Source organism: Macaca mulatta, chromosome 9, assembly GCF_049350105.2.
Source record: "Macaca mulatta isolate MMU2019108-1 chromosome 9, T2T-MMU8v2.0, whole genome shotgun sequence".
NCBI classification, from domain to species: Eukaryota; Metazoa; Chordata; class Mammalia; order Primates; family Cercopithecidae; genus Macaca; species Macaca mulatta.
Genome location: NC_133414.1, coordinates 138,063,474 through 138,088,420, shown reverse-complemented (window position 1 = coordinate 138,088,420; position 24,947 = coordinate 138,063,474). Strand labels below are relative to the sequence as shown.

General features: G+C 41.8%; 2 protein-coding genes across 4 annotated transcripts in view; one reads left to right on the top strand and one right to left on the bottom strand.

Annotated features, from left to right (window-relative positions):
• ADAM12 (ADAM metallopeptidase domain 12) overlaps positions 1-15,356 on the top strand; it is a 375,660-nt gene extending 360,304 nt beyond the window's left edge. The window contains exons 22-23 of the mRNA XM_001087980.5: positions 10,785-10,915; positions 13,132-15,356. Of these exons, the coding sequence (XP_001087980.4) occupies positions 10,785-10,915; positions 13,132-13,192 (192 nt within the window). The 3' untranslated portion in view covers positions 13,193-15,356. The remainder of the gene's footprint in view (positions 1-10,784; positions 10,916-13,131) is intronic.
• Positions 15,357-19,896: 4,540 nt separating this feature from the next.
• Positions 19,897-24,947, bottom strand: part of FANK1 (fibronectin type III and ankyrin repeat domains 1) — a 121,251-nt gene continuing 116,200 nt past the window's right edge. Inside the window, exons 8-11 of one of the 3 annotated variants that reach the window (XM_001087611.5) lie at positions 22,312-22,455; positions 21,731-21,808; positions 21,594-21,638; positions 21,269-21,490 (exon numbers count right to left, since the gene is read on the bottom strand). In XM_001087611.5, the coding sequence (XP_001087611.1) occupies positions 21,425-21,490; positions 21,594-21,638; positions 21,731-21,808; positions 22,312-22,455 (333 nt within the window). In that variant the 3' untranslated portion in view covers positions 21,269-21,424. Of the gene's footprint in view, positions 20,148-21,268; positions 21,491-21,593; positions 21,639-21,730; positions 21,809-22,311; positions 22,456-24,947 lie in introns of those variants that run through there. The other 2 variants (XM_015148443.3, XM_001087857.5) reach the window with 2 other exon arrangements.

The following is a 24,947-nucleotide window of genomic DNA, read 5'->3' as shown; positions in this document are numbered from 1 at the left end:
TTCAAGAACTGCCTTTTCATCTTTGCCATTTTTAAAATTTAAGATTGGGGGGTACTGTTGTGGGAAGTCAGGGACCCCGAACGGAGGGACCTGCTGAAGCTGTGACAGAACAACATAGATTGTGAAGATTTCATGGACATTCGTTAGTTCTCCAAATTAATACTTTTATATAATTTCTTATGCCTGTCTTTACTGCAGTCTCTGACATAAATTGTGACGATTTCATGGACATTTATCACTTCCCCAATCAATACTCTTATTTCCTATGCCTGTCTTTAATCTCTTAATCCCATCATCATAAGCTGAGGATGTATGTCGCCTCAGGACCCTGTGATGATTGCATTAAGTGCACAAATTGTAAAGCATGTGTGTTTGAACAATATGAAACCTGGGCACCTTGAAAAAAGAACAGGATAACAGCAATGTTTAGGGAACAAGGCAGATAACCATTAGGTCTGACTGCCTGGGAGCCAGGTAGGACACAGCCACATTTCTCTTATTGCCAAAAACGGGTAAGAGAAATACCACTGAATTCTTTCCTTAGTAATATTAATAATTAACAGCCCTGGGAAAATAATGCATTCCAGGGGTGTCAGGGGGCTCTAAAATGGCTGCTCTGGGGGTGTCTGCCTTATACAGTTGCAGATAAGGGATGAAACATGCCCTGGCCTCCTGCAGTGCCCCCAGGCTTGCTAGGATTAGAAAATTCCAGGCTGGCAAATTCTAGTCAGACCAGTTCTCTGCTCTTGAACCCTGATAAGATGTTTATCGATGGCAATGTGTGCACAGCAGGACATGGAACTTCATTAGTAATTCTAGTTTCACCCTGACCTCATGATCTCACCCTGACCTTCTGCCTTGTGATCTTTTATTGCACTATGAAGCATGTGATCTCTGTGACCCACATCCTATTCATACACTCCCTCCCCTTTTAAAATTGCTAACAAAAGCTTGCTGGTTCTGTGGCTCAGGGGGCATCATGGAACCTGCCAACATGTGATGTCTCCCCTGGCCACCCAGCTTTAAAATTTCTCTTTTATACTCTTTCCCTTTCTCAGACCAGCCAACACTTAGGGAAAATAGAAAAGCACCTACATTGAAATATTGGGGGCTGGTTCCCCCAACAGGGTATATGTGCAGGATGTGCAGGGTTGTTACATAGGTAAACATGTGCCATGGTGGTTTGCTGCACAGATCATCTCATCCCCTAGGTATTAAGCTGGGCATCCATTAGCTATTCTTCCTGATGCACTTCTCCTCCCCCTACCCGATTGTGTCCATGTGTTATCATTTAGCTCCCACTTATAAGTGAGAACATGGGGTTTTTGGTTTTCTGTTCCTGCATTAGTTTGCTGAGGATAATGGCCTCCAGCACCATCCATGTCCCTGCAAAGGACATGATCCCATTCCTTTTTGTGGCTGCATAGTATTCCATGGTGTATATATACCACATTCTCTTACCCAGTGTATCACTGATGGGCATTTAGGTTGATTCCATGTCTTTGCTATTGTGAATAGTGCTGCAATGAACATATGCATGCATGTATAATAGAATGATTTCTATTCCTTTGGGTATATACCCAATAATGGGATTCCTGGGTCAAATGGTATCTCTGCTGCTAGGTCTTTGAGGAATCATTACACTGTCTTCCACAGTGGTTGAACTAATTTACACTCCCACCAACAGTGTAAAAGCATTCCTTTTGCTCTGCAACCTTGCCAGCATCTTTCTGACTGGCATGAGATGGTAGCTCATTGTGGTTTTGATTTGCATTTCTCTATTCAGTGATGTTGAGCTTTTTTTCATGTTTGTTGGCTCCATGAATGTCTTCTTTTGAGAAGTGTCTGTTCATGTCTTTTGCCCACTTTTTACTGGGCTTTTCTTGTAAATTCAAATTCCTTATGGATGTTAGTTATTACTTTTGTCAGATGGATTGAAAAATTTTCTCCCATTCTGTAGGTTGTTCAGTCTGATGTTTCTTTTGCTGTGCAGATGCTCTTTAATTAGATCCCATTTGTCAATTTTTGCTCTTGACGTCATGATGAAATCTTTTTGCATGCCTATGTCCTGAGTGGTATTGCCTAGATTTTCTCCTGGGGTTTTTATAGTTTTGGGTTTTATATGTAAGTCTTTAATCAATCTTGATTTGATTTTTGTATACAGTGTAAGGAAGGGGTCCAGCTTCAATTTTCTGTATATGGCTAGCCAGTTCTTCCAGCACTATTTATTAAATAGGGAATCCTTTCCCTATTGCTTTTTGTCAGGTTTGTTGGAGATCAGATGGTTGTAGGTGTGCGGTCTTATTTCTGGGTTCTCTATTTTGTTCCACTGGTCTATGTGTCTGTATCAGTACCATGCCATTTTGGTTACCATAGCTTTGTAGTATAGTTTGAAGTCAGGTAGCATGATGCCTCCAGCTTTGTTTTTTGCTTAGGATTGTCTTGGCTATTTGGGCTGTTTTGGGATTCCATATGAATTTTTAGTTTTTTCTAATTTGGTGAAGAATGTCAGTAGTAGTTTGATGGGAATACCATTGAATCTATTTGGGCAGTATGGCCATTTTCATATTGCTTCTTTCTATTCATAAGCATAGAATGTTTTTCCATTCATTTATGTCCTCTGATTTCTTTAAGCAGTAGTGTAGTTTTCCTTGAAGAGGTCCTTCACTTCCCTTGTTAGCTGCATTCCTAGGCATTTTACTATTTTTGTGGCAATTCTGAATGGGAGTTCATTCATGATTTGACTGTTGGCTTGTCTGTTGGTGTATAGGAATGCTAGCAATTTTTGCATTGATTTTATATACTGAGACTTTGCTGAAGTTGCTTAAGAAGCTTTTGGGCTGAGACAATGGGGTTTTCAGGATATAGGATCATGTCATCTGCAAACAAAGATAGTTTGACTTCCTCTCTTCCTATTTGAATATGCTTTCTTTCTCTTGCCTGATTGCCTATCCCAGAACTTCCAATAATATGTTGGCTAGGAGTGGTGAGAGAGGGCATCTTGTCTTACGCCGGTTTTCAAGGGGGAAAGCTTCCAGTTTTTACTCATTCAGTATGATATTGGCTGTGGGTTTCATAGATGGCTCTTATCTTGAGGTATGTTCCATCAATAACTAGTTTATTGGGAGTTTTTTTTTTTACATTATGGGGTGAATTTTATTGAAGGCCTTTTGTACATCTATTGAGATAATCATATGGTTTTTGTCTCTAGTTCTGTTTATGTGATGAATCACATTTATTGATTGGCATATACTGAACCAACCTTGTATCCCAGGATGAAGCCTACTTGATCATGGTGGATAAGCTTTTGGATGTGCTGTCAGATTGTTTGCCAGTATTTTGTTAAGGATTTTTGCATCAATGTTCAAGGATATTGGCCTGAGGTTTTCTTTTGTTGCATCTCTGCCAGATGTTGGTATCAGGATGCTGCTGGCCTCATAGAATTAGAGAGTAGTCCCTTCTTTCCAATTTTTTGGAATAGTTTCAGCAGAAATGGTACCAGCTCTATTCTGTATATCTTGTTGAGTTCAGCTGTGAACCTGTCTGGTCCTGGGTTTTGTTTGGTTGGTAGGCTATTTATTACGGCCTCAATTTCAGAACTCATTGCTGGCTGTTCGGGGATTTGGTTTCTTCCTGGTTCTGTTTCAGAGGGTGTATTTGCTCTAGATTTTCTAGTTTATGTGCATAGAGGTGTTTATAGTATTATCTGATAGTTTGTATTTCTGTGGGATCAATGGTGATATCCCCCTTAACATTTCTGATTGTGTCTATTTGATTATTAGTCTAGCTGATGGTCTATTTTAATTTTTTTTCAAAACACTAGTTCCTGGATTCATTGATTTCTTGAAGGGTTTTTCATGTCTCTATCTCCTTCAGTTCCACTCTGATCTTGGTTATTTCTTGTCTTCTGCTAGCTTTGGGGTTTGCTCGCTCGTTTCCCTAGTTGATTGTGATGTTAGGTTGTTAACTTGATCTTTCTACATTTTTGATGTGGGCATTTAGTGCTATAGCTTTCCCTCTTAACACTGCTTTAGCTGCATCCCAGAGATTCTGGTTTGTAGCCTCTTTGTTCTCATTAGTTTCAAAGAACTTTTTGATTTCTGCCTTAATTTCATTATTTACCCAAGAGTCATTCAGGAGCAGGTTGTTGAGGTTCCATGGAGTTGTGTGGTTTTAGTAAATTTCTTAATCTTAAGCTCTAATTTGATTACACTGTTGCCAGTTATGATTTCAGTTCTTTCGCATTAGCTGAGGAGCGTTTTAGTTCTGATTGTGTGATCAATTTTAGAGTAAGTGCTGTGTAGTAATGAGAAGAATGTAGATTGTTGGTTTTGGGTGGACAGTTCTATAGACGTGTAACAGATCCACTTGTTCCAGAGCTGAGTTCAAGTCCTGAATGTCTTTGTTGATTTGCTGTCTAATATTGTCAGGGGGGTGTTAAACTCATTGTGTGAGAGTCTAAGTCTCTGCAGGTCTCTAAGAATTTGCTCTGTGAATCTGAGTGGTATTAGATGCACATATGTTTAGGATAGTTAGCTCTTATTGGACTCTTTACCATTATGCAATGCCTTTTTTTTTTTTTTTTTGATCTTTGTTAGTTTCTGATGAAACAGACTTTAAACCAAGATTGCAACCCCTGCTTTTTTCTGTTTGCCATTTGCCTGGTAAATTTTCCTCCATCCCTTTATTTTGAGCCTATGTGTATCTTGGCACATGAGATGGGTTTCTTGAAGACAGCACACCAATGGGTCTTTCATTATCCAGATGATATTGGGCCAGATATGAAATTCTGGGTTGGAAAATCTTGAAGAATGTTGAATATTGGTCCCTAATCTCTTCTAGCTTGTAGGGTTTCCACTGGGAGGTCTGCTCTTAGTCTGATAGGCTTTCCTTTATAGGGGACCTGGGTTTTTTTCTCTGGCTGCCCTTAACATTTTTTATTTTGACCTTGGAAAATCTGATTATGTGTCTTGGGGTTAGTGTTCTCTGGATTTCCTGAATTTGAATGTTAGCCTGTCTTGCCAGGTAGGGGAAGTTCTCCTGGATTATATCCTGAAGTATGTTTTCCATCTTTGTGGGCTTATCTACCTTTGATCTTCGAGGTTGCTGACCTTTGGATTTTTGTGGGTGGTTTTCTGTTTAACAATCTGGCCACTCTTCCATAAGGCTGCTGCAATTTGCTGGGGCGGGGGGGGGGAGGTCTCTGTTCTGCCTGTCTCTTCGGGTACTCCAATCACTTGTAGATTTGGTCTCTTTACATAATACTATATTTCTCAGACCTTCTGTTCATTCCTTTTCATTTTCTCTTTTATTGTCTGCCCATCTTATTTCAGAGTCTTCAAGCTCTGAGATTCTTTCCTCTGCTTTGTTACTTGTGATTGTGAAGTTCGTGTAGTATGTTTTTTAGCTTTAACAGGCCAGTTATGTTCCTCTCTAAACTGGCTATTTTGGCTCTCAGCTCCTGTATTATCATGATTCCTAGCCTCTTTGAATTGGGTTACCACATGCTCCTTCAGCTCAGCAAAGTTCTTTATTACCCACCTTCTCAAGCCTACTCTGTCATTTCAGCCATCTCAGCCCCAGCCTAGTTCTGAGCGCTTGCTGGAGAGGTTGTTGCCATGATTTGGAGAAAAAGTGGCACTCTGGCTTTTTGAGTTTTGTTTTTGTGTTGATTCTTTCTCATCTTTGTGGGCTTAGCTACCTTTGATCTTTGATGTTGCTGACCTTTGGATGAGGTAGTTGTTTTCTGTTTAACAGTCTGGCCACTCTTCTGTAAGGCTGCTGCAATTTGCTGGGGGTCTGCTCCAGACCCCAGTAGCCTCAGTTTTCCTTGTAGCAGGGGTTCCCTTGGCTGCGTGTCACTCCCAGGTGGGCCATTGCCTCACCCTGTGTTTTTTTCTCCATGTGTCTATTTGTTTCACTAATCAATCCCACTTAGTGTATAATCAAATTTTTTTTTCTAGATGACTACCTAGTAATCCTTAATACCATTTATTTTGTCCTTGACTGGCCTATGTTTTATTAGATTTGTCTGGTTTCTTGTTCTCCTCTACCTTCAACCAGCTCAAGGTCTTATATGATCATCTTCTTGCTACTATTAGATCTTGGAAACATGACTTTAATCTCCCCTCTACAAATGTGAAATAGTAGTACTTGCCTTTTGGGACTTTGTGATAGTTACCTGAAAATATTAGGAACTTTCCTTTAAACATTGCCTTATCTTGCTCACTGGTTCCAAGTTGTAGTGTATTTTATATTTTTTAAATAGTCTACATGTTCTCTTCTGTTTTCCTCCTTGGCCCAAAGATTGAACTTGTTTTTAAAATATTTAAAAATATAGAAAAGTAAAAAACTAAAATTTACTCACATTTATTCTACATATATTCTACATAGAAATAACCATTGTTTCACATCTTTCTAGATGTATATGCCTATTTAAATTTCAGAAATATGCATACTCTCACTTTTTTAAAAAAGTAAAACATTAAAGTCACTACATTAGCCTCCCTCCAGATACAATCACTGTTGTAAGTTTGCTGATTTAATAGAATATTTTGAATATTTTTGTATAAATATGTATCCGTGAGTATAGTGTTTTGTGTTTTAAACTTTACATAATGGTATCAAACTGTACTTACCTTCATGCAATTTGCACTCATCTATGTTGTACTTTTTTTGCTTCTAGAAGTTCTCTTTGGTTCTAATTCAACTATGCTAGTCTTGCATTTCTTGAAACAAAGAAAACTTTTTCCAGTAATCCCAAAACATGAAGTCTTTGGATGTTACTGCTGAAGTTTCTATCACTTCTGACTCCTGGTGCCTTGTTTCCTTGTATGCCTTTTTTCCCATGAGTTCATTTTTTAAATTATAGTTCTTCCATAAAGGGTTATTTTGCCTCTGCCAGGTGCCTGGGGGCAGTGCCAGTTTGAGACCACTTCAAATGGCTTGGAGCTTACTGAACTACTCAGGTGATGTGATTTCAGCTTCAAGTCCTCAAGGAAAATTTGTGGGACAGGTTTATTTTCCTCCCTTGGTCTGTCAAGCACCAGAAGAATGCTCCTTATAGTAACCTGGGGATAGATTATAGTATGCATTTACTTCTAGAAGATTCTTAACCTGAGGTCTCGTCTGTAGAGCCCAACTTGAATGGAGAGGAGTCGGGAAGAGAATTATCTCTCATTAAACTTGGACATTTGGTTTCTGCCCACATCTTGACCTCGGTTGGATTTCTGTATTCCTCACTGTGAAAGAGTATCAAAACCCACATTTAGGTTTCCCTAACTTGCCAGATGCCTCCATCTTCAGTTACTATTCCAAGCTGCTGCTTTCACTTAAACATTTACTGCCTTGTAACTCTTGGTTATCAGAGAAGGGGTACAGCACAACAACAGAGCCTGCCATGTTACTGGAAATGGAAGGCCTGTCAACTTTGGCAAATTCCATGATACCTACATTAGGGTTTGCAACATTTATATTCTGATCTATAGCCATAATTCCCACAACTGTTTTTAGCTAGAGGTAGACCGAATTTGCACAGTGAAACATGTTGATGCCGCCCCAGCCCTGCATGAGCTCACCAGGGATCTCTGGGGCATCTCTGGCATTTTCCGGTGATGAATTCCAGTCTTCCTGCAGAGATTTCTCTGGATAAGCAGGGCATGTTTACTCTCGTTTACCATGTGAAGTTGATAACAGCTGAGACTTCTTCATGATGCTGGTCAAGGCAAAGTGGTTATATTTGGATTTAAAATTGTTTTGAAACTTCTAAAAAATTTGAAATATGTGGCTATTACCAGAACATGAGCAGAAAATAGAAGAATGGAACAGCCCTATTTAATAGCATACCTGGATTTTTCTTCAGTATCTGGAAGAAGTTAAGAGGGCATAAGAATGAGGTTTGAATTCTTCATTTCCTTGTTTAAAATGAAAATAGATTTAAAGAAATGTTTATCATGTGTGAGTGATCTGCCTAGAGTCATTTCTCAGCTCCCTTCAGATGATGCTTGGTGATCACACTGAACTTCTCTGGGACAGGTTCAGGTTTAGGTTTTACAAAGGCAGAATGAAAAGCAATACCTAAAAGAGCATGGCAATTTCACCCCTTCCTCCAAGGTCAAAATGTACAGCTGGTGCTTCTTGCATCATAGGTTCCACACCTCCATGCCTAATGTCTAAGACGTGAAGGCACATCTTCTTGGACTAACCCCACTGTTCCATGGTCATTCTGTCCCAGTTAAGCCCTGGCAGGAAGCCAGCATCTTACCTAGGCAACATCTTTGCTTGCAACCTGTCTCATGCTTCCATCCAAACCATGTCCTGGCCATGGCTAGAGGAAGCAGATGGTGCCTGCACTGATCCCCAGGTTGGAGGTCAGACCCTTCAATCAGCATCTCAGCCATTTGGGTTTTCTTCACTATGGTGACCATATATCTTCTAACGTAGGAGACGTGCCTGAGTGTGATTATTAAACAGGACGATAAACAAATTGTGAATGTCCCAGGCAAACTAGAATGAACGGCTAACCTAATTACCTCCTATGTTTCCATGATAAATTCAAATATATTGTGATACATACCTCACTTTTTCCTTCAGCATTGCAATAAAAACCTGACGTTATCTTTATTGTCAAGACAGCTTAGTCATACTTAGCAGCAAAACTAGTATTGCTTAATTATTTCAATTTGACGAGTGCATACATCCATTTTTACATGACACACTAATGTCTTGCTCATGGTTTGCTGTTAGCTATAGGAAAGGGAGCTTGATTTGTTACCTTAATTATCCAAAGTTTGTTAGTAGGGTTACAGTGCTTTTTGGTGGTAAATTCACTCCATTAATAACTGTAATCCAGCAGCAGCTAACATTCATGGGTTACTGCATGCCAGGCCCTGTGCTAGGAGCCTCAATATCTCATTTAACCTTCACATCCACCTGGGAGGAAGGGACTATGACCATCCCCTCTCTACCAGTGAGGACGCTGTGTGTGTATGTGGAGCTAGTTGAATATATAAACAAACCATGCTGTTGGGCACATTATACGGCCTTTATTCCTAGCTGGGGGATTTTTTCTATTTGATGTTTCCTTTAATGAAAACTAATGTAGAAATGTCACTTCTAAGTCTGTCCCTTGTTCAGGGACTTTTTCCTAGCCCAGTGTGTCCATTGTTCCAACTCAGCTTATCTTCCACACACCTGTGGTCTACAGACTTCTGTGGTAGCTTCCTTTGCTTTACAAAGATACGTTAAATGGTGATTATATTGTTGCATTCTTTCAGCTGAGCCCCAACTGCTGAATGTCATTTCATGTGATTGGCACTGTGAGAGAAATTCAACTCAAGTGTTTGAAATCATTGTTGAGTGTTGCTAGATATAAGGCATACTGGGTCCTATGATGGTGAATTGGAGCATTTCATTATTAGGGGTGTTCTGTCTCCTGGAGGTTCTAGCACCATTTCTGACAGACGTTCTATGCATTCATGAAGATGAATTTCCAGGCTTCAAGGACAAGACATGGCAGCCACATTCACCTGGGGCCCAGAGCAGAGATGTGTCCAACACTGACTTCTGGACACAGCTCCAATGAACCCCTCTCTCATGTGTATCCACAGGAGGGGCCCCACAAAAAAAGCGGCATGTGTTCTTACACTTTTTTTTTTTTGAGACAGTCTTGCTCTATCACCCAGGCTGGAGTGCAGTGGCACGATCTCAGCTTACTGCAACCTCCGCCTCCTGGGTTCAAGTGATTCTCCTGCCTCAGCCTCCCAAGTAGCTGGGATTACAGGCACGTGCCACCATGCCAGGCTAATTTTTTGGTATTTTTAGTGGAGATGCGGTTTCACCATGTTGGCCAGCCTGGTCTCGAACTCCTGACCTCAGGTGATCCGCCCACCTCGGCCTCCCAAAGTGCTGGAATTACAGGCATGAGCCACCTCGCCCTGCCGTTTTTCTATTAAACATTTTTAGATTGTGGCATGAAGGAATGCTGATATTAATAACTATTAAGTGTGTGCTGGGAACTGTCTATGCATTATTTTCTTTAATCCTCATAACAATGCTGATATAGGTCTTTTTCCCCACATTTTCCAGAGAAAGAGGTCAAGTGACTTGCACAAGTCCCAAAGCATCATTTTTGGCTAAAACCCAGTGTGGAATAACCCCACCTTCCCTGGCCAACTCCCTCAACTGGCTTCTGGTCAACACAGCCCTGCCCCTTAGTGTGTTTACAAAACTTGACTTGTCCCTCACACCACTGCATCAATTCTTTGAGCTTATGAGAAAGTATTTAGTGGAGGAACTTCGGTGCATTTCACGGAGCCATCTGGAGCAACATGTGGAACAGCGCCTACACGTGGCCAACTGAGCACGACCATCCTCACCATCTAATCCACCCACAGATGAATGAGTCCTGCTACGTGATGTTGGCAAAACTGAAGAAATGTGATGTTGAAAAGATTTTCACCAACTTCTCATTTTAGGGTGAATAGAAAGCACAGGAAAGTGTGTGTTCTCAGGGTGACATTGGCAGAGAAACCCCAACATCAACTCTACCCCAGGGCCCAGGGCCAGCCCAGAAGCCCCACAGTCGAGTGTTTATAACTGTGATCCATGGATAAGTCTTAAGTGTTAGAGAAAATTTTGGCAAGAAGGTTAACAGAGCTCAGCCTCCACCCACCTTGTACGGTGAGAGGATGATATTCAGGAATCAGGGCCTGTGCCAAGTGGCAGGCCCTGCTTCTCAGGGGCTTCTGCTGGCTCCTGGAAAGTTAACGCTATGTTTGTTGCAGGGGACCTGTAAGCCAAACCCCCCTCAGAAGCCTCTGCCTGCAGATCCTCTAGCCAGAACAACTCGGCTCACCCATGCCTTGGCCAGGACCCCAGGACAGCGGGAGACCGGGCTCCGCCTGGCACCCCTCAGGTTTGTGTGACACGCTATGTCTCTCTCTCAAACTCTTGTAGGACCGACCACGGCTAATCCAAGCCAGGACAGGGGTGCAGTTGTCTAGGCCATGCTTCCTGCTCCCCCTACAACTGGGAATACCATAAAATAGACATGACAATTACCGGGAAGGAAGCAGTCCACGAGCTTATAATCACATGCATCACCACACAGTGCCTATCAACAGCCACAGTGGACCTAAGAGAGCAAATCAAGATGCCATAAAACTACAGTACCTGAGAAAGCCAGGCCTGTAAGACACAAAGAAAAAGAAGAGCTACCAAGTAGCATGACAGTATGAATACTGGACACCTGTGTTAGTCTGTTCTCACATTGCTATAAATACCTAAGACTGGGTAATTCATAAAAGTTTCAATTGGCTCACAGTTCCATAGGTTGTACACGAAGCATGGCAGCATATGCTTCTGGGGAGGCCTCAGCAAACTTACAATCATGGCAGAAGGGGAAGCCAGCACTTCACATGGCTGGAGCAGGAGAAAGAGAAAAGGGGGAGGTGCTAAACCATTCAGGAAGGATCTGCCTCCATGATCTAGTCACCTCCCACCATGCCCCACCTTCAACTTTGGGGATTACAATTTGCCATGAGACTGAGGCAGGAACACAGATTCAAACCATCTCAACGCCCACCTCCACAACTCTCAGCAGACTCTGCCCAGTTCCTGAGGCCCTGAGACATTAGTTGGGTTGGAGGCACACAGCAGGAGCAAGGGACATGTGGGGAGTAAGGCAAAGCAGCTGCCCAGCAGCAGGACGCTGGGAAAACAGGGACAATGGGCAAAAGGAATCACCTTTCACAACTTCTGCTTGGTCCACTAGAAAGGCAGAGACCTCAATCCCAACCTCATGGTGTGGGGGAGCCAGCTCACCCTGGTTGGTGAGAGCTAACAAATTTCCAGGAATTTAAACCTAGCCAATAGTAAGGATTCAGTTATACAAATTTATAAGTTATATTAGAAACAAAGGTAATAGGTGCTCAAAACTCACTTCATGTTTTAATCTCCATTTTGCTGTAATTATCTGTGCTCTTGAGATTGCACTTGACCATTATTTCTGTAAGGCAGAAAACCTAGGTCATGGTAGCTGCCTGCATCTCTTCCATGTTTAGTGACATCAGGTGGTAGCTTGAAATCAGCCACAGGGGGAGTATTTACACCATGGAAATCGGCAAACACTGCAAATCAGGCTTTCCTGCCCCCAACCCCATGGGCTGTTAAACATTTACCAGCACACAGCTGAGTTAAACCCAAGCCAAAGCACTCTTCTGACACACATGCCCTCTTGGCAGGAAGCCTGCTTTATGAGCTCAAAAGAACCAAAGGTACTGTGTTGGCCAGGCCCTGGGTTCAGTATCTCTGAAGGAGAAGACACACTGGAGTGATTTCATTGCAGCTCTTGGGAAGAATGTTTGGCCTGTGAAAGAAAGAGCTGCCTAATAAATCTCAGAGATAAAGGCAGTCAAAGGGTCAGGACAATTGCTTAATTCCCGACTGCATAAATAGAGAAAAATTGCGCAGCATCCTAATTATTTCATTGTGGTTTGCATGTTGAAGTTATTGTTCTTGTTCTATTTGAGGAAGAAACACTACATGAACACAATGAGGGGAAGCCCTTTTTCGGAAATGCCCTCAAGCCGTGGCCGATCTTACCTCTGTCAGTTGCTGATTTTGGTCCTGTCCCACACATTTCATTTTTGAGGGATACTGGGTACCCACCTTTGCTCCCTGTTCTCTGGAGCTGTGCTGCAGGATACAGGGACTGCTAGGCATGTTGTGCCTGGTAAAAGTCTTACTGTATTTTGAAGACTTAGTACCCTAAAATGTCAACTATCATTTTTTTTCTATTGATGACCTGTTGAACTAGTCCTCTAGGTGTACTGAGTTAAATGTATTACTGAAGTTAATTTCACCTCTCTCTTTACTTTTTTCATGTAGCTACTAGAAAATTTCTTGTGTAGCTCACATTTTTTCTGTGGGACAGTGCTGTTCTAGAGCCGACTTGTGGGTGGGAAGTGCAGCTTTGGAGAGAGGTCTCCCACCACCGTTATGAGGGGCAGTGCTATCTGACACAGAAAACCCTTCAGCCTGTCAGAATACATCTCCAACCCCAGACCTCTCTATCCTCAGAATCACTTCTCAAGGGCTCTTATCATTTCTTTTCCTCCTCTCTTCATTCAGACCTGCTCCACAATATCCACACCAAGTGCCCAGATCCACCCACACCGCCTACATTAAGTGAGAAGCTGACACCTTTTTTCAACAGTGAAGACAGAAGTTTGCACTATCTTTCAGCTCCAGTTGGAGTTTTTTTGTACCAACTTCTAGGATTTTTTTTAATGTTTAAAACATCATTACTATAAGAACTTTGAGCTACTGCCGTCAGTGCTGTGCTGTGCTATGGTGCTCTGTCTACTTGCTCAGGTACTTGTAAATTATTAATTTATGCAGAATGTTGATTACAGTGCAGTGCGCTGTGGTAGGCATTTTTACCATCACTGAGTTTTCCATGGCGGAAGGCTTGTTGTGCTTTTAGTATTTTAGTGAACTTGAAATATCCTGCTTGATGGGATTCTGGACAGGATGTGTTTGCTTTCTGATCAAGGCCTTATTGGAAAGCAGTCCCCCACCTACCCCCAGCTGTGCTTATGGTACCAGATGCAGCTCAAGAGACCCCAAGTGGAACTTCAGTTGATTTTCTAGATTCCCTATCTCAGGCCAGAGCCAAGGGGCTTCAGGTCCAGGCTGTGTCTGGTTTCAGGGAGGCCCTGTGCCCATTGACAACTGGCAGGCAAGCTCCCAGGGACAGCTCTGGGACAGCAGGTAGAAATCTGGCTTCTGGCCAGGAAGTTTTGGAGAGAACCTGGGTTGCAGACAGGAATTTTAAGGTGTAGCCACACGAGGATAGAGACTGGAACACTAGACAGGCTGGAACTTGACCCTGAGTTGACCAGCCGTGAGCATGTTTGGCTCAAGGTTGTGCTTGATAGAAATGCCAAGCACTTCTTTTTCTGGCTGTCCTTTCTAGAGCACTACCACCAGTAGGTTATTTAGACTGGGAAAGGTGGTGTTTCTACAAGAAACCTACTGCCCAGGCACTGCAAACCACCACCTCCCTGTACTGCTTGGAGCCAAGCAAATCACCACAAACTGTAACACAACGATCATATATTCAGACAGATGAGGCTTTCTATGGGACCACAACTATTTTCAGATGTGAACCATTAACCAGATCTAGTCAATCAAGTCTGTCAATTTAAAAATCTCCTTTTACTGCAAAGTTCAACTTATTGAAAATTAGGCAGACTCTTTATGCTTGCAAAAACTGCAACCAAATGGAATGTGATATTCATGGGTATAGCTCACGTCTGCTATCATTATTCGTAGATATTGGACAAAGAGCCTTCTCTATGGGGCATCCTCTTTTTCCAACTTGGCTGCAGGAATCTTTAAAAGATGCTTTTAACAGAGTCTGAACCTATTTCTTAAACAAACACTTGTAACCTACCTGTTGAGCATCACAGAACATGATAAAGAAATGAACCTGCTTATCAACTTCCTAAATATGTGTGAGATGCTGGCTTGGGCAGCATCCCCTTGAACTTTTCACTCTTCAAATGCCTGACTAGGGAGCCATGTTTCACAAGGTCTTTAAGATGACTAATGGCGTGAGAAATACAAAAATACTCAGATAAAGTAAAATGTCATGATGCCTCTCACTTCTGGAGTGAGAAGTGTCTTCTGGAGGGGTCATGTGACTGGTTTTCACATTAGAAGACAATTGACAACAGTTATGTAATTCACTCTGAGTGTATTATGAGAAGGGCTTCTTTTGGGGGTCAACAGTTTTCCTATGCCTTGAAACAGAAAGAAAAATATGTACCAAGAATCTTGGTTTGCCTTCCAGAAAACAAAACTGCGTCTCACTTTCCCGGTGTTCCCCACTGTATCTAGGCAACATAGTATTCATGACTATGGGATAAACTAAGTAAACATGTGACACAAACACACACAAAAGGGAACCTAGCTCTAATACATTCCAACTCTTATAGCATGCATCTGTTTATTCTATAGTTAAGTTCTTAAAAATGTAAAGCCATGCTGGAAAATAATACTGCTGAGATACATAATTACTGTAACTGATATTACACTTGGTAATTGTACTAAGGCCAAACATATATATATATATATACTATTAAAAAGGTTTACAGAATTTTATGGTGCATTATGGGGGCATTGTCTTTTTAGATGCCCAAATCCTTAGATCTGGCATGTTAGCCCTTCCTCCTATTATAAGAGGATATGAATTGAGTTTTTCTTTTGTTGTTTGTTCTTAGCTGTAATTCCTATGCTTCTATTTCAGAGAGCCAGGAAGAGTTTGATATTAAAGGAGGTTAAAACTGTGATCTTATGCCATGTCATCAATGGCCACTTAGGGGCCGTGGCTGATGACACATTCGTATCTCTACAGTACTAATTTGTTTTTATAGAGCCATGCATTTTATTTCTGAATAAGAACATATTTAAACTAATATTCCCTTACAATACAGACAGTATTAATCCTTCCAAGATGCAATATTTATCAAGTGAAGCATATTTAACAGCAAATTCGTAACTTAGGAAACGAACCAATAACCAGGGTGTTTTGTGGTGGGGGGAGGCAGGGAGTGGAGTACTCCTTTTTATATCCTCAAAACAACAACAAAAAATTAATACTTATATATTTCAATGGCAATCTAGTGTTTTTTAAAAGATTGTATAGGCATGAATAATAGAGGCGGTTTGAGTTTTGTAAGGCCATCACCTGGAAAGTCAATGCGACTAGACACAAAGTAGCCCAGAGGCCACTTTTCTTCCTACATCATCTTACAGTTGTAGGTTCTATGACCTCACTTCACAGGTTCCAGGCAATTCCACTGAAAGGTTTGTCTCCTGAAATTTTTTAAGTTTGTTTTCCTGACACATGTAATCAGATGTGTAGCAACCGAGGGAAACGAAGCCTAACATCCTCCATTGTGGAAATACACACAGGAGGTTACACTACCCAGGGTGGATTTTTCCAGCTTACACATGTGGGATGACGTCACAAAAACCACAAAAGCAGCAAATTAAACTGTAGGAGAGTAAATACTCCTGACGAGTCTCGGGGGGGGACATTTTTATGCCTTCTTAACTTTATGAGAATTCTCAGGCTGAACTATAGGCCATTGTTCCCTGGCAAATCAATACATCAATGCATCCTCAAAAAAAAAAAACCCTGCTAACACTGTGTCAGAATGTTCTTAGGAGCCTATGGTCTCCACGGTGCTAAAAAGAGCCTGGTGCTGGGCCGACTGGCAGGGCTGAGCGTCCTCCTGCCCCTTTGCCACTGATGTTTACTAAGCACTCTGAGCCAATGAGACCCCCAGCAGCAGAAAGGGTACAAGGCAGTGACAGGGCAGCAGGGCCAGATCTTTCTCATGCACCCTGACCTCTTGCAGACTTTCCTCGTGAGGCGTACTCATTTCGAAACTGCTATATGCAGGGCTCCCCTACGTATCACTCAGGCTGAGAGATCCTTCCTCACTGCGCTCAAGATGGCCCCAGCCAGACACCAGTTACCCAGCTGAAAGTCATAAACCCTCCCAGAAGTCTCCCAACACTAGTGCTGACCAGAGGTGGGGCTCTCAGGCTAGGAGTTTCACACACTATGACCGGCTGCTGGGGGACACTGCAGGACCCCTTTTCCTCCTCCTCTCCCATGCTAGAAGCCAGCCCTAGGCAGCTGCAGTTACTCCCTGTGACTCAGCAGCAGGCTGATTCAACACAGCTGCCCACAGGAAGCCAGTGGCCAATACATCTGTTTACCTTTCCCTATCACCCAGACACAAGCCCCTTTCCCAGGTCAAACCCCAGGCCAATGCATCTCCAGTTTGTGACAGTCAAATTGCTATTTCCGTTGCCACTTTAGATCAGCCAAAGTGGTGACTGCTGCAGTGTGTGGCTGTCCCTACAAGGCCCACCCAAGGGATGCCCAAAGCCCAGCCTTCTCCAGGGCCACAGCCCAGAGCAACCCCACCAGCCTGAGTCCAGCAGAGGACCTCCCACCCAATGTCTTGTTCTAATTAGAAGGGGAAGTTAGCCATAGAAAATCAACTTATAATTACAAAATTCTCTTAACTCGCCTTAAAGTTCCTATTGACATCTATTGCTTTTAAACCTATTTCAAAACTCTGATACTAAAATGAATGGCACTCTAAGAAAGTTTGGGAGCCTCATGCTGAGAACCATTTCTGTGCAGTGAAGATGTTTCCAGAAGCTACTTACCTACATGTGAATGTGCCATTTTCTTTCCTTGTGTAGAGAAAATCCCCTTCACTTTTTGGAACAGTAATGACAGCTTCTAGTACAGCCATTTACAGTTTCATATGAGAAAAATTGAAAAGAATAACTATAAAATTGTTAAAATATCCAACAATGGATAATGATGGCCAGAAGATTTAACACATAAAGTAATTCTCAATGTAAAGCTATTCAGCTCTTCCAGGTTGAATGCCCTGGAACCCATCCTGACCTTCCACATCATCTTCAAAAAGCAGTTTCTCTGTTCCCCGTGATTCTCCTATAAGGTAACTCTCTAGTCCTCCATTTAGCACATATTAAATCCTCCAAAGATTAAGTACCATATGATTATTTTAGTTTTACAAAAAAAGTTGAATGGCATTTTATTTTCATGGCCTATAAGCAGGTACATTAGTAGGGCAGTGATAGGAAAAACAAATTAGACCAAAAAAAAAAAAAAATCCTCTACAAATCCAAGGCAGGAAAAGTGGTGGCAGAGTGACTCATTCTCCTGTCCCTCCCATCAAGTCAAATCGGGAGGCTGTAGTGAATGCTTGTTCTTTGAATGTGTGGCAGTTGTTCCTGGAACTCTTTAAAACGTGGCTATAGGCTATTTAGCACAGTATAGATTAAAGATACAGTTACGTAAACCAGCACAGTCATTTTATAGTGCTTCATCCATTTATCATGCTTTGGTTTGCTAATTTTTTCACGTACCTTTTTATATCAGTCTGTTGCTTTTGTACACATCTCTCATATTGGGGTTTGACAGGTAAACACAACCTGCTATTTCAGTAGAAAAAATTGTTACAAATATTAAACCCAATAAATAGTATAAAGGTAAATCAACGTGTATCTCATTTGTTACTGAGAATGTTACAAAAATTGGGGGAAGGCCTTCATGTAGAAAAATGTATTCTCATTCATTTATAGATGCTTGAGAAAATTTTGGAACAGTACAAAAAGAAACTACGAAGAATGGTTGGCAGGGTGGGGGTGCGTAAGGGGTGTGTGCTACCAGCCACATGAACGTGTGAGACTGTGGCACAGGAAGGAAGATGCTCACACACAGCATGGGGGGTGAGGCTTGATATGGTTTTTGAACAATGTGAATGTATAACCTAACTTTTTAAAACTCATCTATTTACATAAGAAATCCAAAAAGCAAGCAAGCAGTGGTACAGACATTAATATCGGAGTTATTTGGTATGAAAAATTTAAGTGTATGAAAAATGTAAGTGTAAACAGGTGCCTATTTACAAGGTTAAGAAATGCAGCATCGCCGGGTGCAGTGGCTCAAAAGCCTGTAATCCCAGCACTTTGGGAGGCCGAGACAGGTGGATCAGGAAGTCAGGAGATTGAGACCATCCTGGCTAACACGGTGAAACCCCGTTTCTACTAAAAAATACAAAAAAAACTAGCCGGGCGAGGTGGCGGGCGCCTGTAGTCCCAGCTACTCGGGAGGCTGAGGCAAGAGAATGGTGTAAACCCGGGAAGCGGAGCTTGCATCCGGCCACTGCACTCCAGCCTGGGCAACAGAGCAAGACTCCGTCTCAAAAAAAAAAAAAAAAAAAAGAAAAGAAATGCAGCATCCAACTTAATAAAACTACAGAAAATACAAAGAAAAATACATATACAAAATGCTAATAAGAATAAAGGAATTTTTTTTTTTTTTTTTTTTTTAAAGACAGAGTCTCACTCTGTCACCCAGGCTGGAGTGCAACGGTGTGATATCAGCTCACTGCAACCTGTGCCTCCTGGGTTCAAGTGATACTCCTGCCTCAGCCTCCTGAGTAGCTGGGATTACAGGCATGGGCCACCACGCCTGGCTAATTTTTGTATTTATAGTAGAGACAGGGTTTCACCATGTTGGCCAGGCTGGTCTCAAACTCCTAACCTCATGATCCGCCCACCTTGGCCTCCCAAAATGCTGGGATTACAGGTGTGAGCCACCACACCCAGCCAAAGGAGTCTTTATTCTTACCATTCTCCACCTATGATCACACAAGCTGGCAAAAATTAGTACATATAAAACTTCAACCATAATTGATATATATATATATATAACAGGATACTCCAAATATACAGAATATATCATCCTTCCAAGTGCCTTGGAGGAAAATAAATTCTCAAAAAATAATTCCATATGCTAGAAATGTAATGATTCATTAGTTTTCAAAGATGAATTGCAGATTAGAAAACAGCAAGTGAAAACATTTGTAATAGCACACGTGATGGTAGGGATCCTCAAACTCTTGGAATTAGAAGAACTCACTTGTGATGCTTGTTCAAACCCATTAAAATCCATTGCTCATGCCCTTTCCTTGGAGATTCCAATTCAAAGAGCTGAGATGGGGCTATGAAATGTGTACTTAGCAAGTTCTCCCAGTTGTATTTTTCATCAAAAGTTTAGAAAACTTCTATAATGTAACTAAAGCACTGCTGGGGGGAAATTCATAGCCCTAAATCTATATATTAATTTGTAAAGGATGAAAAAGGGAATTTAATATCTACTATAAGTTATAAAAGGAACAATAAAATAAACCCAGGGGAAAAAATAGAAGAAATGAATTTGTAGACCTAAGGATAAGTTCATTAGAAAAAAGTAGAGCTAATAAAACTATGAGTTGCTCATTGGGAAAATTCAAACAGTGTATATAGACCACCTTCTAATCTCATTAAGCAAAAAAGAAAAAGAGCAAACATACATAGCATATGAGCATGAAGAATCCTGCAGTCCACCATAACCCAGGGAGATGATCTCAAGAATATAAGGATGGTTCGATATTGATCAGGAGGGTGGACAGTTTTGCCAAGCTTGATGTCAACCAGAAGGGACGCACACTTCTTCCATAGAGCAGGCTAGTGAATATAGTCTACAAGAGACCAAAAAATGAAACTAAGGTGAACGTCAACATTGACCACCAACCAAAGGAGGAACCTGTGGAGAGTTGTAAATGTGCTCCAATTTTTAAAGAGGTTTTAAAAATCTAATCTGGCAAATCTAAAGGAATATGCATTTGTACAAAAGGTAAAACACTCATGAAATAGTTAAGGAATGGACTATATATGGTCCACAAATCCAATTCCTAAATTGAATATACTGTGAGCTCTTTGGAATAAAGCTGATTGCTAACGTCAATAAAACTGTGTGCTTTTTCTCTATGCCCCTCAGCACAAGCTTTGGAGCTTTAATTACCTTTTATTAGTCTTTCCCTACAGAAAAAAAAAAAAAAAAAAAAATCCACTCCTCTACAGACCTTTGTAGCTGGTTTTCCCATGGGGCCAAGTTAACCAGTGTGTCTCTGGAGACATAAAATTCATGTGGTCTGTGTGCTCACTTTTTTGCTGATTTTGAAGTATGTTTGCTGAGTTGAAGCTCTACCACATTTGTGTCTTTAAGCTCCCAACCAGCAGACATGGTTGCGGTTAATTCCTACTTGTCTAGGAACTGCATAATCAGCATCAGAAAACCTTCTGCTCTGAAGACAAAATTTAATACACTACCCTTTGGCTATGTCGTCAACCCATGAGCAGGCTAAGTCTTTCATTGTCAGGGCCCGAGTATATGCAAACACATTAGACCTGTCTGTGGTCTAAGAAGGCTGACCCTCAAGCAGACACCTCTAATAGAACAGAACTGGAGTCTTGAAATATGTATTTTGAGCTTTGATGTGAGGCCAACAGCTGAAGAGAAAACGCCTGGGCTTTTCGAAGGAGCACCGCTCCAGGAGGGAGCAGTGGCCTGACAACCAGCCTGGAAGCCCTAAGTTGGGAGGGCAGGATTTAATTGAAAACACATGAGGGAAAGAATTCCAGCAAGGCCTAGCGTGGTCGGAGGACAGCTTGCGGGGCAGAAGCCGGGAGTGGGAGACCCATGTGTGTTTGTGTAGCTCCGGTGCATCAATATTTTGTTTCATGTCTAACTCCAAAAGGCACAAGTGCAAGAAAACATCCCCATTCTACAGACGCCCAGTGATGGCAACACATATGCGCGTGCTTAGGTAAAAAGATGTATTTCAAAGTGGGATCAGTGAATCTTCAATAAATAAATAAATGTACAGCCCTCCAAGATGCAGAATTTCCCATCCCTAGTTTAACAGTCACTGTTCACTTTGTTTTACGTGCATTTCGCAGATGAGTGGTGCTCTCATCAGCAGACACAAGACTTCTTTGGCCTCTGCTTTTTTTTCCTTTCTTCTAATAAGGAGATTACACTCTGGATAAACAAAACAGACAGGAGAATGTAATGCAGGGTTTTGGTGGTTTGAGTCTAGAAGGACTACAAAATTAGCCTTGATAGGCAGAAAGAGCATCCCAACCTGTCTGTCAAAAACTCTGGCCATTTCTAGGACACCTTTGCCGAACTGAAACAGGAAACAACAAAAATTTTACATGCTTATAAATGTTCTTTCTCCCCCTCCGAGGAAAATCTTTACATAAAGATGGACTCATTTACCTCATTTTTTACACTTGCATCTGCCCCTTTGTCAAGAAGTAACTGAACTAACTCTTCATGATTATTTAACACAGCCACCTAGAAAACAAAACCCAGGGTGGTGTGCATGAGCATCTCCCTCCAGGGCACACACAGCAGGGAGCACGAGCCTGGCGCGTGCAGGGTCCCAGCAGCCCCCCTGCAACCCACAAAGGGCCACTGTGGCTTTGCGTGGCCTGCAGGCACAGCACTTCCTCTACAGCTGCAGTGGTAGCAACTCCAGGGAAAATGAAAACGGACCCTCCCTCTCTCCACACGAAAACCAGGACAGAAAGCAGTTTGTTCTTTGTTTCACCAGATCTGTTTTGATCCCACAGCGGTCCTGGGGACAGGGGCTCTTTACTCCTTCAATAGTCATAAAAAGGCAACGAAGTATTCTAGTGATAGCCTCATGCCCTTATGAACAAGCCAACAGGGAACACACACACAGTCAAACCCAAGGGCTGGTGCAGGGCTGAACTCACAAGAATTGTCTAATTACAGAAAAAGCTCTGACCTTAATTCCATGCAGAAAACCGCCTATTTTCGGGAGGAGGACCTACCATAAGGGGCGTCTTTCCATTTCTGTCCTTCACATTCACATTGGCTCCAGCATCAATTAGAAGAGAGGCCACCCTCTGATTTCCCGACACCGCAGAGACTCTCATGAGTGGGGTCCATCCTGAACCAGTGTCCACGACGTCTACCTGTTGCGCCAGAGAAACAGCTGTGTTAAGCCCAATTTCTTTTTCTTAAACTGATTCAAACTTATAAAAGGAATATTTGCTTGCCCCAATGCCCGGACTTAGATAGCAGTCTTTCTATATTTGGTTCACTGCACTGTTCTAATTTAAGTCACATTTCTGTGCTGCAAAGACATGTGTTAGAATCGCATTAGAGGGTGCTGAGAGGCCCCAGGGTCTCCCCGTCAGCTTCTTCACCTACATCCTTTAAAGTGGAAAAAAGGTGGGCTAGAAAAATTAACTGAACTACTTTCCCCTTGGCTCCTGGTGAGTTCTTATTTTCTCTTGCCTAACTTTCCTCACCTAGCATTCATTTTTCTTTCTTTTATGTATCGTTGTAAGCAGCTTTACATCCTTTCTGGAATGAGACAGTAATAATATATACACACACACTTTTATGCTTACCAATACTTATCAATTTTAGGCAGGAGACCTACAGGTAAAATACAGAACAACCAGATTCATTACACAAACTCTGTCTGAAAAGTCTGACTAATGGCTTCTCCAAAACAGTGTGCCCAGTAATCAGATGGCTATTTCCTGATCATCTTCTCTACACTGAAATCTCTCAATTTAGTGTTTTAAAATAAATATTTCAGATTAAGAAAATGTAAATGTTGTCTCTTCCAATTCCAGTGAAGACCTCACCAATCCACGAAGAGTGGTGCTGAAGTAAAGACAGATACATGTGTGTGCTCAGATACACACGTGCACGTGTACATGCACACATGCATACCATGTGCACACATGCATGTAAGCACACATGAGCACATGCACGCACACACACACAATCTGTTACAGAAAAATTACTCAAAGATGAAGCACAGCTTTAGTAAAACTTCAGAATGGAACAACAAACAAGGAATTTCCAGGAGATCTTGGGGGCACTTCAGGGTATTTCTACGTATAAGATTATCCACTGTAACACGATTTGGATTTGCAGCTCTTCTTCACGCAAAGAACTAACCTGTGGGCAACACACTCCGTTATATTTAAAGAATAATAAAATAAGCACCTCATATTACATGATGCTTTATACAAGCTTTCAACCCTCTTTACACACACTTTCTCTTTTGGTCCTAAAGGTTAATCAGAGGTAGGTATTTTTATTCTTGGTTTACAAACGATCAAACTAAATCTCAGAGAAGTGCCTTTCCTGAGATCACATGGATCATTAAATGCAGAAATGAATACATAAGTCGCCAATAAGTCACTCTTAGTATATGATCATTACATTTGGGAAGAAGGTGGTGATTGGGTCCCAAGTCCTTCCTATGGGCTTCAGAAGCATCAGGTTAGCCATCTGCCAGAACATGGAGAGACTCATGTTGACATCATCCATCCGCCACCAGGCCAGTCATGTGGAAATCTATAGTGAACACATCCATGCTTACTGTTCTGTCCTCTGCAAAGTAGTTCCAGTGCTTCAAAGATGGAATTTCTCCCAAATAAGTATATTGATATCTGAAGCCCTGAGAGCCAACATTTCCAAAACTCCAGTATTTAAATGTTGATAGAGATTTGCCCTATTGTGAATGCTTCATTCATTCATTCATTCATTCGAGATGGAGTCTCACTCTGTCGCCCAGGCTAGAGTGCAGTGGCACGATCTTGGCTCACTGCAACCTCCACCTCCTGGGTTCAAGCAATTCTCCTGCCTCAGCCTGCCTAATAAACTGGGATTACAGACGCCTACCACCACACATGGCTAATTTTTGCATTTTCAGTAGAGACAGCATTTCACCATGTTCACCAAGTTGGTCTCGAACTCCTGACCTCAAGTGATCCACCCGCCTTGGCCTCCCAAAGTGCTGGGATTACAGGCATAAGCCACTGCGCCCGGCCTGGATGCCTGACTTCTTACAGCAAAGTACAACCTTCTTTTTCAACCACAGACTTTCACTAGGTGCAAAACCTGCCCAGAATTCATCATAAACCAATCAAGGAGTGTGTGGCTGTCACTACCACACATGGCACGTGGGCCCAGCTCTACTATGGAAGCCCATAGGCTCAGCCTCCTGCCTCTGTGCCTGTCTCTAAAACATAAGGAAAATAAGAAATGTAATAAATTTTTAATGACTGAAATTTTTCCTATAAGTGGGCACTTTTCTTAATTCTCCAAAAGCAGCAGCAGGAACAGGTATATCCCATAACTGAAGTCTCACTTTCCCTCAATTACCCTTCAGAAACAAACTAGAACAAATCTACTGACATCTTCCAGGAGACATGACTTTTCTCAATTTGAGTTGATTTTCCAGGTCATCGACTTAATTTCTCAGCACTACACACCATCTGGCAGTCACAGATAGCACAGAACTTTGTCCATCATTCTTTAGTTCTATGCTTTGAAATTTTTAGCTGATTCCTTCAAAGTCTTGAACTAAAGTTTTCAAAGTTATCAGCAATTTCCATAATTGATCTAATTCTAATTACCCATCTTCAAATATCTATAGATG